The sequence below is a fragment of the Pithys albifrons genome, chromosome 9 (genome assembly GCF_047495875.1).
Source record: "Pithys albifrons albifrons isolate INPA30051 chromosome 9, PitAlb_v1, whole genome shotgun sequence".
In the NCBI taxonomy this organism is placed as follows: Eukaryota; Metazoa; Chordata; class Aves; order Passeriformes; family Thamnophilidae; genus Pithys; species Pithys albifrons.
Genome location: NC_092466.1, coordinates 337,510 through 350,622, shown reverse-complemented (window position 1 = coordinate 350,622; position 13,113 = coordinate 337,510). Strand labels below are relative to the sequence as shown.

Sequence of the window (13,113 nt, the reverse complement as noted above, 5' to 3'; positions counted from 1 at the left end):
GCCTGCTGAGGTTGAGCCAGAGTTTGCCCTTCAGGTGTTTCAGAAGATTTCAGCCATGGGCTCACACAGGTGTGTTAACTCTAGTTAGGTCCTGTAGATTAAAATAAACAGTTTCTTTTGCCTTTTAAAGCTAAGTTACACTGCACTGGAGAGGCCACAGCACATTCATGATGACCCCAGGGTGCAGCTACCATTTAATCAGCTTCTACTTCAAGATGTCTTTACAAAATAATGTACTTTTTCTTAACACAATTTCAAAGGAAGGTGCAGCATCTTATGTAGTCAGCATCATTTTCCTTAAACCACCTTCCTGATGCCTTGGTGCTTAAGGAATTCCTTGCAAAACCTGCTGCCTTGTCCTGTCTTCCTTCCTGTCACCCTAAAAGAATCTGTGCAGGGGAGGTTTGTGTGCAGCTGTGGTGAACTCTGTCTTCTGTAAATGGCTCCTGGGTAACTCTCCTTGAGAAAATCCTGCAAAGAAATCCTGTGAGATGAACCTTTTTTTTATTCTTTCTTAGGTTTCCTTTTTCATCTTCTCTCTATACATTTTCCATAGTCACAGTCAAGTGCCACTTTGAAGTTTTTGAACTGATTTTCCTACTTTCACATAGATAAACAGCTTGCTTTCTTTAACTACTCTCACCTGCAAAAGCACAAGGTAGGAGGTGAGAGATTCAGAACTCTGTGTGTCTTAACATGGTAACTACAGTGGGGTTGTAGATCTGAGAAGAGACATAGAGAAAGCACGTGGTAAGGAGGAGGAGAAAAACAAAAACATGGACAAAAGGTGTCCAGAAGAGCTGCTTTTGGCCAGTGAAATTTTGTAATTAGAGTGGCCCTTTGAGCCAGAGGTTTCAGGATGCTTTGCAAAGAGTAACTGATGGATGTGGTTGGGATTTATTTGCAGTTATCCCTACAGTGAGGACTCTAGCCAGGGAAAGCAGTACATGAACACGAGATGTCCAGCCTGGTGTGACAGAATCCTGATGTCCCACTCAGCCAAGGAGCTCATCCTGAAGGTAAGTACAGCCCTGCAGCTCCTGCTGCCCCCACACCGCAGGGCTCCGCTCCGTGGGCAGCGGGACAGGGAGGCTCTGCCTGTGCCAACACTCACCAGGCTGCAGACACACACCATGGCAGTAGGGAGTGCACCTCACAGGGTGGGTCTGTCCCAGGTAAACCTGCTGGCACTGACCAAAAGACAAGCTTTCCCAAGTGCTTCTTTTGGTGTCTGAGCTGCCAACACTGCCTGCCTGTCCCCTGTCCTGTGCCACTTCTGTGCTCCTGGGAAACTGCCTGCTTTGAAGACAGTGGCAGAAAACACAAAGCCCCTGCTAGTGCCCCAGCCCAGTCCACCCTACAGTGCCGTAAGCACCAGCACTGCCCATCCCAGAGACTCAGCAGGGATGCAGCTGGAAGCACATACGGGTGGTGCTGGCTGAAAAGTCACAGTTGTGAGAGAACCCTGTCCAGCCACAGCTGGAGGTGCCTGAGTTCCCAGATGGGCAGATTTTCCCAAGGTACTCCCAAGAGAATGTCAAGAGTAGACAGACTGAATCTGTCCCTGTCCCCTGACTGAGAGCAGTCTCCAGCAGGGAGGCTCCTAACTCTGGTACCCCAGTTAGGAGCCTACGTTTAGACATCCATTAGACCTTTAAAGATACAGTTCTGCAACATTTTCAGAACATACAATTAATTCCTCTTGTGATTTTAGTGTATGTAGACAGGGTAAAGTTGATGATGCTCTATCCAAGGTTAAATGACCTAAAAATGGCTCAGGAGCCTTCCAGTTTTCCCTTTCTGACGTTTCCTCTCTGTTTGCTCCACTCCTCTCCTTGGGAGCACTGGACCAGGTCCCGCCGTGCCAGCTTACCCTGCCTCCGTTCCCTGTGTGCCTGCCCATGGCACCTGGCCCCACATCCTGCCAGCTGCCCTGGAGGGCCAGAAGAGAGCAGGGAAGGGGGTGGGATCCAAGGAGGTCTCTCCCACATCTCCTGCTCCCAGCAGGTTTTCCTGCCCCCCTGGCCGTGGGCAGATGCTGGAGGGATGTGCTGCCACGTCCCAGCTCTGCTGCAGGGAGGGGATTGTGCTGCCCACAGTGCTGGGACTGTGACAGACCTCCCAAACCCCACATTGCCCAGAGTCACGTGTCTGGCTGTGCGTTCCTGCATAATTAATGTAGGTTAATGGGACTAAATTGTACAAAATAATCTTTGCAAGTAAATCCATGTCCTCCTGCTTCATGGCTTTTTTTTTCCTGTTTAAATTAATTACACCCTTGAAACTTGCTCTCCTGAAGTTTATAACCTTCTGTTTCTCTCTCTTCGGGGTTATTTATCTCATGATTAGACTGTTTGCTTTGCAGTATATAACTCACTGAAAGGCTGGGAACATGTTTTCCATAGCTGCTCGAATTTCAAGTCATTGCCCTTCCTCACACACTTCAATGTGTAAGAAGTTGTCTGCATGACATCTCAAAGTCTCACCCAAACTTTTAGACAATGCATTTACTGCAGTATTTACTAAAAAAACCTTGAAGTTTGTGAGAAATACAGGCTTCAGAGTCCAATAGTAATTTCAAAAATCAGTGTTACTTGGTCTTGTAACAAAAATATCATGTGAAAAAGTGAGATTTTACCCAAAATATTACAGATAGTACTTGGCACCCAGGAAATTCCTAAAGAACAAAGGATTAAAACCATGGAAAGAGTGGCCAATGAGGGAAGATTTTTTTCTTAAAGCTATGAATAAGGAGATAGAAGTGTACACAAAGGCTTGAAGAGTGTAAACAGTACAGAGGGAAAGGAATTCTTTCTGATTATCTAAAGGGCTATAACTTGGATATAATGGGAGAAAATTAAACAAAGGAAAACAAAGTTAGAGTGCTGAAGAAGTTTGTAATTGTGAGGTCAGTTCCCCAATTCCCAGTGTCCCTGTAACAGAAACCCAGTCAGCTGGACCACTCAAAGCTCACCTTTGAAGTGCACAGAATTCTCTGGCAAAGCTCTGTCTCTGGAGCTTTGCATTTGCAAACTGTGATCAGGCAGTGTGGGGCACTCCAGAGATGCAGAGCTGGGTGTCAGTGAGGCCAGGCTGGCCCAGGGCTTTAACCAGCGGGCCAGGACCAACACAGGAGGGATCCAGCCCAAAGCCACCCTGGGAATCTGGCCCAGAAAATCGAAGGGAAACCGGCCTTAGAAAAGGACTCTGAGCTGACAGAGGAAAGGGCAGAATGACCTGACAGGTTTCTGTGGTTCTGCACAGGAAGCAGCACTGGCCTTGCTGTGAGAATTTACCCCAGACCTGCACTTTGAAGCTTTAAAAGGAACTGTGAAGAAAGTAAAAGCCAATTTTAATTAATTGATTACACTGTAACAAATCTTTAAAATATAAATAGATAAGAATTTTTAAAGAATTTTTTGTGGTAAATAACTACTGAATATTCTTATGCGGGCAATTATTTTGCTGTATTGATTTTTCTTATAGGCAAATAAAGAGTTTATTATTCTGCCTTAGCAATTCTGTATTTTATTTCAAACGAAAATTGTAGTAAATCTGCATTTAAATCCCAGGCATGGAAAGGATAGTGTGCACAAATTGCCACTGTACAGCGTGCTCAGCTACACAGTAGGCATTACAGATTGTACAGACATGGGGCTGTAAACAGCTTTCATGCAACATCATCTATCATGCCATGGTCGGTTACCTCACCATCATGTTATTTTATGCTTCCTGAGCCCTAAACCACCAAAGGTTGCCTGTGCTCGGGAGCTGCGCTGCTGCCTGAGCACATGAAGTAATGAATGCTCAGCCAAGTGGATATTGTTTCTGCTTGTGCACTGCTGTAATTTGTTTATCTGTCTAAAGATTATGCAGTTGAAAATCCACAATTTTATGCTGCCTTTGTAAATTATCAAGTCACTTTTGATGAATGTATCCCCACTTCCGATGCTGGTGGCATTATGATCTTGAAATATTGGAAAGTGCTCATGCATACAATGCAGAAGGTTATGTTTTTATATTTTTGGCAGACAACCGTGCTATAAAGTAAATCTGACCTTAAGCTTCCTTACTGCATTAAAGATAATTCAGTTTTAACTTTATAGTCCTAAATGCTGCTGTTTATATGAAGTTATTGCCCAGTCAGACTTGACTGATTACAGATGAGAAAGTCTTGACTGTTTCATACAAAATAAATTAGTATTGTCAACTAGTTTAAAGCACATCTACGACTGTATTAGAGACTGGAGAGTGTGCAGACTGCAGATTTAATTAGCTAATAGGAACTGTTTAGCATAATAAGAAATTGTCTTGTATGGCAATGTGTTTGTATTTATTCCTGAAGTGCTGTGCTAGAGAATCAAAATAGACCCTCCAAATCACATTTACTGCAAACGGCAGAAAGATGAGTACATTTTATTATTCATTAAGCTACAAATGCTAAAGAACTCCCTGTATGAGGGTAAAGTTCAACATGGAACAAAATGAAAGCAATTCATAATGGAGACTGGAGGAATGCCATCTTTCATTTGCTGATTTTCTTAAAAATCACTGAATGCTTTTTTTTTAGATTAAATTTATTTCAGAGAAATGGTTAAAGATTATACTCATAATCTGAAAATAATCATTCATCTCTCTGAACACTTAACATCTCCTGAATGGTGACATCAAATACTCTCATAAGGCAACATGGATTGCATTTAGTTCAGAGAAGGACATTTATCACACCTACTTCAATAAAAATTGTATGTTGTTCTTAAAAACAGAGTGGCCGAATGTGCCAGCTGCATCTTGCAGCAGAAACCTGGAACTCAGCTACCAGCAGTCCTCGTTTTCCCCAGCCCATTTCCCGAGGCTGCACCTCGGGAAGGGGGTGCAGGGAGTGCAGGAGTCTGTTCTGAGGGCAAATGGCACAAATTGCTGCATAAACTGCACAAATTGCTGCATAAAACTCACAACAATTACGTCAGGCAGGGCTGGGCATAGAAGTTCATTTTACACGGACTTTCTCGGGAGAAGCCAAGCAAAGATGTGTTAATATCACCTCATTCAGAAAGTGGTTTGACCTATTTGCACAATATTTCTGTGTTTCTTTCTGTTTCTGTCATCTGGAGAATTCTTGCACTGACCAGTGTTTGTTTGGTTTGTTTTTTTTAACCAGTCAGAAAATGATGAGAAGATTGTAATATATGACCACATTGGGCCAAATGTCTGCATGGGGGATCACAAGGTAATTAAACATTTCAGTTTTATATGCTCTAAAGTTTTATTAGGAAGGAGAATGTATGCACTAGGTCCTGCTAATTTTAAGTCAGTTGTATCTCTGCCCTGGTTTTAAAGTAACGCCTTGAAAATGTTTCAAAGTTGAAGGGACTGGAGTCAGACAGTGTAGCAAAGGAGCTGCTTGTACGAACTAAACAAAGAACAGGAATGAAAGCAGGACATGGTGCACTAGAGAGGAGCCATCTGTGCACCTGCAACTGTTCTAAACCAGAAGTAACTGCATTGGGTTATCAGAGATCCTTCTAAAGCACAACTTCAGATAGGCTGGTGCCCAGGTGCTTGTGAGTAAAAGCACAGAGGGGCAGTTCCATGTTCAAACAACAAATGATAAAAAGAATACAGAAAAAGGACATAAAATCACATAAATGTCCATTATTAAAATGAGTAAAAATTCCTGAATTTTACAATCTTCCCTGCTGAAAATATGAGATGGAAAACTAAGTCAGAAATACAACAAAACAGAGTATTTGCTTTCTTAGAAAAAAGCCAGTTGAGCAGTAGGAGGAAACCTCTGAAAGCCTGTCTAAAACCAGCCCGAGGCTCCTGAATGATAGTGCAGAGAGGGATAGGATTAATTCAAACACTTTTGCAACATTTTGTTGTGTTTGCTACTGATTGATTATTAAAAAAAGGTGTTTGTTTCAAACATGTAACTTCTATTTTTCCCTGACTTGCTGCAGCCTGTGTTCCTGTCCTTTCGAATAGCTGCTGGGGCAGGTAAACCTATTGCAAATGTGCACAAGTGTTGTGTCGTGCAGTGATGTGGTGGTAAATATCATCTTTTTCCTTACGTTTGTATTTTCTACATCATTTCCCCTGTGTTTATCTTTCTTTTTAAAAAAATGCCAATTCTGCAACAGGAAAAAGATGCCTCCGAAGTGAGAAGATTTTCCGTGAAACTGCCCTGTAGGAGGGGAGGCAGCCCCGATCTCCAATCCCCACAGCTGTGCTGACCAATCCAGCCCCTGGTGCCACATTTGCTGACTGCTGGTTGTACACTCTGCTTCAGCATCTGGGCTGGTCGAGAGAAGCCTCACATACCTCACTGTCTTGTATGTTCATGTGACATCAAGTAGAAATGTGGAATTATTTTTTATATATATGTCACAGTTCTGTTGCCAAAACTCTAAATAGACAGCAGAGATGTTATGTATTTTAGATTTCACAACTTCCGACTTTTAATAAGTGTTTCTCAATGTGGAAAAGCTATTTCAGCATATTATAAACTTTTAAAGGTATCATGCCTAACATTATGTATCTTTACCACTTTGGGGTTTTGTACATTGGATTGTATAGATAGAGATATTGATGGTTTTAAATGGTATTTTCTTTTTTGACCAAGGCTTATGGTTTGTGTTTTAGTTCTAGTCTTTTGGTTTTTGTTTTTATAATTTTTTTCTCATTTTATTTACTATACTGCCATGTTACATGGTTTTGAATCACACAGCAGCTGCTTTCTATACATACATATATATGTGTGTGTATATATATGTATGTATGTGTATATATACACAGATATATAAATAATTTATAAACCTGACCAAAACTTACGCTAAATGTACTTTCCAATATGAATGCTTGAGAGTGCCATATCAGCAGTTACTGTTGGAGTCTTAGCAGGTTTAGTTAAGTGTACATTGACAGCCAACATTTATATAACAAATAATATACAGCAGTGCCATCCTGGATGCAGATATATAGCGCGTACTATACAGCAAATATATTAGCAGGTTCACTTTGTTACTCCTATAATCCCTTCTTCTATGTAATATTAAGGATTGAATGTGAAATTCTTAGCTAGGTTTGGGTGTAACTTTCCAGAATTTTGTAAACTGTTTTTGTCTGTCTTTTGTTACTGTTTTTTGGTGCCAAGTATTCTATATTGAAACAATATAAGAACATGGGAGAAAATAATTATAGTCTGCTTCAAGTAGCAACTGTATTGGACACAGACTGTATTTATTCATACAGTGTTAAAGGGGAAAAAAAACAACCACCAACAACCCAACTGTAAATTTTCCTGGTTTAGTAGCTCAGTGCAGCCTACGTATAGTCTTGTTACAGACATTTTTCTCCCACCACTAAATACAATATTAAAAGGTGATTAGGGAGTCTGTTGATGAAACACAAATGTATGTTTTATTGATTTAATTTAGAACACTACAGAGTTCATGGACTGCGTGATGGCATTAGATTGATGCTTCATTTTGGTATAAATCACTACCATTGAAAATGATTTGATGTCTGCTTGCAGAGTGTTTTCTCAACAGCACAACCCGGTTTATATCAAGTACCGTTGCCCAAAGGGTGTCTGCAGCTCTGTATTGTTACTGTGCCATGTTGCATTATAACCACACAGTAGTTCTATTTAAGCGAACTCAACTCATGATAACTTTGAAGGCCTTTAGAAATGAGTACTCTGGTTCTCAAGCAATAAAACTAATCATGGTGAATGTTGCTGTGTCTGCCCCTTTAATTTGGGCATTGGGAAATTATTATATGGTCACATCTCTTATTAATGAGATACCTGTTAATCTCCTGCCAATTAACAAGGTTATTTTTCACATGAAAACCTGTATGAGAGAAAGAAGTTCTGGTGTTAATCAAATCACAGCACAAACCGAGGGAAAGGCACGGAGGATCTGCGGGAGCGCTGACATCCGGAGGGGGATGCAGCTTCACGAGATGCCAGTCCCCGGCAGGTCAGGAAATGTGCCACCATAAACTCCGTGATTGATTACCTCGAGTTTGGGAAAACAACTCCGCGGCCTTTTCCAGCTGGGACCGAAGCCTGGAGCGCAGACCCGGCCGGAGGCGTGAGTCGGCGGGGCCCGGACCCCTGCGGGGCGCAGGAGCTGCCGAGAGCGCCCCGAACTGACCCTCTTACGGTTTCGAAACGGAGCTTTGGCACTGAAACAGCCCCGGCGGCGGGGCCGGGCCGGGCCGGGCTGTCGGTGCGGCGCGGCCGCCGCCGAGCCCGTGCGTTCCGTTCCGCGGCTGCGGAAGGCGCCGGGGGAAGGATTGGGGTCCGGCGCGGCTGATTTTACCCAGCGCTTTCCAGTTAGTGTGTCCCAGCGCCCCGGCTTAGTGTGCGCACAGCCGGGCGAAGATTAACCCCTGAGCTCGATCCACGCCCTCCGTACCCGCGGCACAGCCGAGCGCGGCCCTGCGGGACCGGCGCCCGCCCCGGGACGCGGAGCTGCCCCGCGGGAGCGGACGGGGATCGGTCACAGCGGGCGGCGGCACCGGGACCGGCCTGGAGGCCCCCCGGAACTGGCCAGGGCGGTACCGCCCCACGGGGCCCGTGTCGTGCCTCGACGTGCGCGGCCCCTGCGCGGGTCCCGAATGCGGGCAGGGACGGCCGGACCGCGTCCCTCCGCGGTGCGGAAGGTGGGTGTCGGACCGGACCCCGCAACCGCCCGGAGAGCCGTCGCGGCCCCGCTCCGCCGCGCCGGGCCGTGTCCCTGCCCGTGTCCCCGCGCTGGCTGCCGCCTTTGCTCGGCCGCAAAGCCGCGGCTGAGGCACGGGAAGGAAGGAACGTCTCGTTCGTTAACAAAAAGCCCTCATGGTGACGGCGCGGGCAGCTCAGCCCCGCCGGGCCCGGCCTGTGCGGGGGCCGGAGCGGGCACGGCCCGGGGGCCCGGCGGGAGCTCGCGGGCCTCCCCGCGGGGCTCGACGAGTTCGCCCTCGGGTTTTTGCGGCGGCCGGAGCCTGCAGCGCTGGGGACGCGTCCCGGCCTCCCCCGGCCCTCCCCGGCGCCGATCCCATCGCACCGCCCGCCGCCGCTGCGGGAGCCGGGCCGGCGGGCTCGGGCTGCACGTCCAGCCGCGGCTCTGTCTCCTCGCCGGGGCTGCCAGGGGGTCCCACAGTGCGGGATCCGGTGAGGCACCGAGCGCGGCCCGGCGGTGCCAGCGGGGCCGGGGCTGTCCCGGCCGCAGAGGCTCCTTCCCCCGCGGGGCAGCGCTGGGCGCGGGGCTGCAGGACCCTCAGGAGCAGCAGGGCCAGGACCAGGGATGAGAAATACGCACAAAACTTGCTAAAGGAGAAGTTCGTTAAATAATTTATTGATTTATACAAAGTCTTTCCAACACAGGTGGAGACATTATTTGATCCCAATGTAAAATGAAGTGTCCACTTTTCTCTCGTGCTTTTTTGGGGGCGTTGTTTTGGGTTTTGGTATTATTAAGCATAAAATCCGAAGGCAGAATAAATGAAACCGCCAAAACACTGAGGGACAGGGGTAAAAGAAAACTGCCGTTTTTACACTAGAAATATACATCACAAAATCTGAAATTTCCTATATACAACGTGGCTGAGCTCAGATTTGGCGACTCATAGAAAACATAACAAAACCTGATTGTTAGGAGCAGGAAACCAGCAGGAAGGCTAAGCAAAAACCTTAAAGGGACACAAATAAACCCCAAAAATTTGGAAAAATTTCTCCAAAATTTACATCGATGAGAAAGAAAATAATTTCATAACTTATTCTGTAAAAAATATATATACATTTCACATACATCTCAGGCTGTACAACACAGCACGTCAAACACCCAGTGACACTCACCCCGCCGCGGGCGCTGGCCCTGCACCCTCACAACGTGTCCGAGCTGGTGCTGCAGGGGCTGACAAGCGATAGGTTCGTGGATTTGTGCTTTTTCAATAGCCTTGTGATTTTTTCGTCATCTGAGTTGGGATCTAGGGGCTTGTTGTATTCATCATCGTCCTCAATGTCTGAGCTCTCCTTCAGCTTCTCCGTCTCCGAGTCGTGCTTCTTCTTCGCTGAGGCCATCTCCGCTGCGTGTCTCTTCCGCCACTTGGTCCGTCTGTTCTGGAACCACACCTGGGCACCGGCATCGGGCACGGCTTAGGAACGGCCTCGGCCCCTGCGCCGTGCCCGTCCCCGCCCGCTGTCACCGCGTCCCGTCCCGTCCGGTCCCGTCCCGCAGCGCGGGCCCACCCGCGGCAGGGGCTGGCGGAGCCCCGGCTGGCTCCGGGGAGGGGATGCCCCGCTGGGGACACCTGCCCGGCTCGAAGGGGCTGTCGCCAGACAGGGCTGTCACCAGACGGGGCTGTGCGACGGAAAAAGCAGCAGCTTTGTAGAACAATCGGAAATTTGAAACAGAATACGGTGGCAGAAAAATATTTCTGGCTCCCGGTACACCCAAGTGCTCAGATGAGCCTGAAGGCTTTGCTAAAAAATTTGCGGGGTTACACAAGATTAAGTTGTGCCAGTGGACACGATCCTCGCTGACAAGTGACCCGTTCAAAGGAATTACCTGCGAGTGGCTTTTTCTTTTGGTTGTTGTTGGGTTGGGCTCTTTAAAATATATGATGCCTATTTACCTTAAATCGTTTCAGCACAGAGCGCTCTAAGCACAAAGGAAGTTCGGTAGAAATTTGTCTAAAATCTATTCACTACCGAAATACAATTTAAATTCTAACGGACTTGAAAAAAAATCCCCTGTGTGGTTTGTGCATTGTTCGTGGTCGCTGGTAATTGCCGAGGCAGCAGAGAGCGGCCGCGGCGGGGAGCGGGAGAGGCGGGACGGACCTACCTTCACCTGGCTCTCGGTCATCCCCAGGGAATAGGCGAGCCGGGCGCGCTCCGGTCCTGCCAAGTATTTCGTCTGTTCGAAGGTTTTTTCTAAAGCAAATATCTGCTGCCCAGAGAAAGTCGGTCGAGAGTGTTTCTTCTTGCCGTCCTTGTCCAAAACCATTCCCGTCTGAGCTGAAACCGGAGGAGAAAGAGCTGCTCAGGGACAGACCTGCACCGCTCCCGGACCGGAGCCGGGCCAAGCCTGGCGCTGCGGGGGAGCGGCCGCTGCGGTGTCCGCCGGCTGCAGAGCGGGGCTCGGTGCGGGACACGCCGGGAGCCGAGCGGCCGGGCCCGGGTGGGCCTTCCTGCCGAGCCGCCCACCCCGTCCACGGCGCCCGCCCGCGCCCTGGGGCCGCCCGCTGCCCGTACTCCCCGGAACCGGCCGCACTTACCGGGACAGGCGAGCCGGGGGTCTCTCCATGGAGAGCCTTGCACCACTCCCGGCCAGAAAATGGGCGGCCGCCCCGGCAGCTCCGCCAGCGGCTTCGGGTAGCGGGAGACGGCGGCGGGGCTGAAGTACATCCCGGCCGAGGCCGCCAGCCCGTTGATGCGGGGCAGCCCGCCCAGCAGGTTGCTGGCGCTGCCCACGGGCCGTCCCAGGATGTCGCTGATCCCGTGCGGTGTCCCCAAGGGCAGTTGCGTGTTGAGTCCGCCCAGGGCCGGCGCCTTGAAGCCTGAGGGGTTCTGCAGGGCGTAGGGGAAGAGGGAGGTCTTCATCTCGGCCATGTTGTGCAGCGCGGCCAGCGGCGCACTGCTGAGGACGAACGCGCTCTGGCGATTAGCATCCATCTGCCCCACCGCTAACATCTGCGGGCATCGGCCAGCGCGGCTCCCTCCCAACCGCGCCGGCAGCGCGGCCGCGGGCGGGACGTGCTTCTCGCCCCTCGCAGGATCTCAGCAAGTACCGAAGTTTGCCGGGAGCAGGAAAGCTCCGGAGCTTCCTCGCCCGCGGCTCGGCGGCGCGCGCCGCCAGCGTCCAGGCTGCAGAGCGGCGAGAGCCGAGCCGGGCCCGCGGCAGTGCCGGAGGAGCAGCCCCCGCGGCGGCGCGTCCCGTCCCGTCCCGTCCCGTCCCGTGGCGGGCGGCGGCTCCGCGGGCGGCCCGGGCCGTGTCCGGCGGCGCGGGGGACGCTCCGGGGGACGCTCCGCGCCGCGCCCCGCGCACAGATAACCCCGCGGGCACCTGCGCGCCCCGCGCCCATTGGGCGGCCGCGCCCCGCGCCAAACCCGCCGCCCAATCGGCGGGCGGCGCGCGCCCCCTCCCCTGCACGTCACGGCCGGGCCGGCCGAGCGCGCGGGGCCGCACGTGGCGGGGCCGCCCCGACGGGAACCGAGAGGGGACCCCGCGGGGACCCCCCGGCCCGGCCACGGGAGGGCTCCGGGCAGCGGCCCCGGGCACGGGCACGGGAGGGCTCCGGGCAGCGGCCCCGGGCACGGGCACTGGAAGGGCTCCGGGCAGCAATTCCCGGGCACGGGCACTGGAAGGGCTCCGGGCAGCGGCCCCGGGCACGGGCACTGGAAGGGCTCCGGGCAGCGATCCCCGGGCACGGGCACTGGAAGGGCTCCGGGCAGCAATTCCCGGGCACGGGCACTGGAGGGCTCCGGGCAGCGATCCCCGGGCACGGCCACGGGAGGGCTCCGGGCAGCGGCCCCGGCCCCGGGCACTGTAAGGGCTCCGGGCAGCGATTCCCGGGCACGGGCACTGGAAGGGCTCCGGGCAGCGGCCCCGGGCACGGGCACTGGAAGGGCTCCGGGCAGCAATTCCCGGGCACGGGCACTGGAAGGGCTCCGGGCAGCGATCCCCGGGCACGGGCACGGGCGGGCTCCGGGCACCGGCCCCGGCCCCGGGCACTGAAAGGGCTCCGGGCAGCGGCCCCGGCCCGTCGAGCGCCTCTCGTGGCGGGGGTCCGGCGGCAGCGCTGCCCCCGACACTGGGCGGGAGGCGCTGCTCGGTGCCCGGCTCGGTCGCTGCTGTGGCGGGTAATCGGCTCCGTCTTCAGCTGCGGGGCGGCCATTCCCGCGCGTGAGTTCAGCGTGTAAAGCGGTCGTGGAAAATGGTCTTACGCCCTGTGAATAATTGTGTTGTTCAACTTCGTTGCATGTTCCGAAACCCACTGGCCTCGGAGAAGGCTTCTCTCACTCCTTCCGAGACGCGACAGAAGTTTTTAAAGGAAGAAAAATTGCTGTTCCATCGTCGTGGAACGAAGTTCGCTCGCAAGAATAAAATGACCTCAGAT

At 51.2% G+C, this 13,113-nt stretch overlaps 2 protein-coding genes across 4 annotated transcripts in view; one reads left to right on the top strand and one right to left on the bottom strand.

Annotated features, from left to right (window-relative positions):
* The window catches only part of INPP5A (inositol polyphosphate-5-phosphatase A), a 195,029-nt gene extending 187,291 nt beyond the window's left edge, over positions 1–7,738 (top strand). Inside the window, exons 13-16 of one of the 3 annotated variants that reach the window (XM_071563902.1) lie at positions 908–1,019; positions 5,162–5,230; positions 5,964–6,000; positions 6,144–7,738. In XM_071563902.1, the coding sequence (XP_071420003.1) occupies positions 908–1,019; positions 5,162–5,230; positions 5,964–6,000; positions 6,144–6,193 (268 nt within the window). In that variant the 3' untranslated portion in view covers positions 6,194–7,738. Of the gene's footprint in view, positions 1–907; positions 1,020–5,161; positions 5,231–5,963; positions 6,052–6,143 lie in introns of all 3 variants that reach the window. The other 2 variants (XM_071563903.1, XM_071563901.1) reach the window with 2 other exon arrangements.
* A 1,660-nt stretch (positions 7,739–9,398) lies between these two features.
* NKX6-2 (NK6 homeobox 2) lies at positions 9,399–11,686 on the bottom strand. The gene is made up of 3 exons (XM_071563904.1): positions 11,272–11,686; positions 10,839–11,011; positions 9,399–10,123 (listed from the first exon to the last, which is right to left on the bottom strand). Exons 1-3 carry the CDS (start codon positions 11,684–11,686, stop codon positions 9,875–9,877), a joined length of 837 nt encoding a protein of 278 aa, XP_071420005.1. The 3' UTR covers positions 9,399–9,874.
* Positions 11,687–13,113: the final 1,427 nt, after the last annotated feature.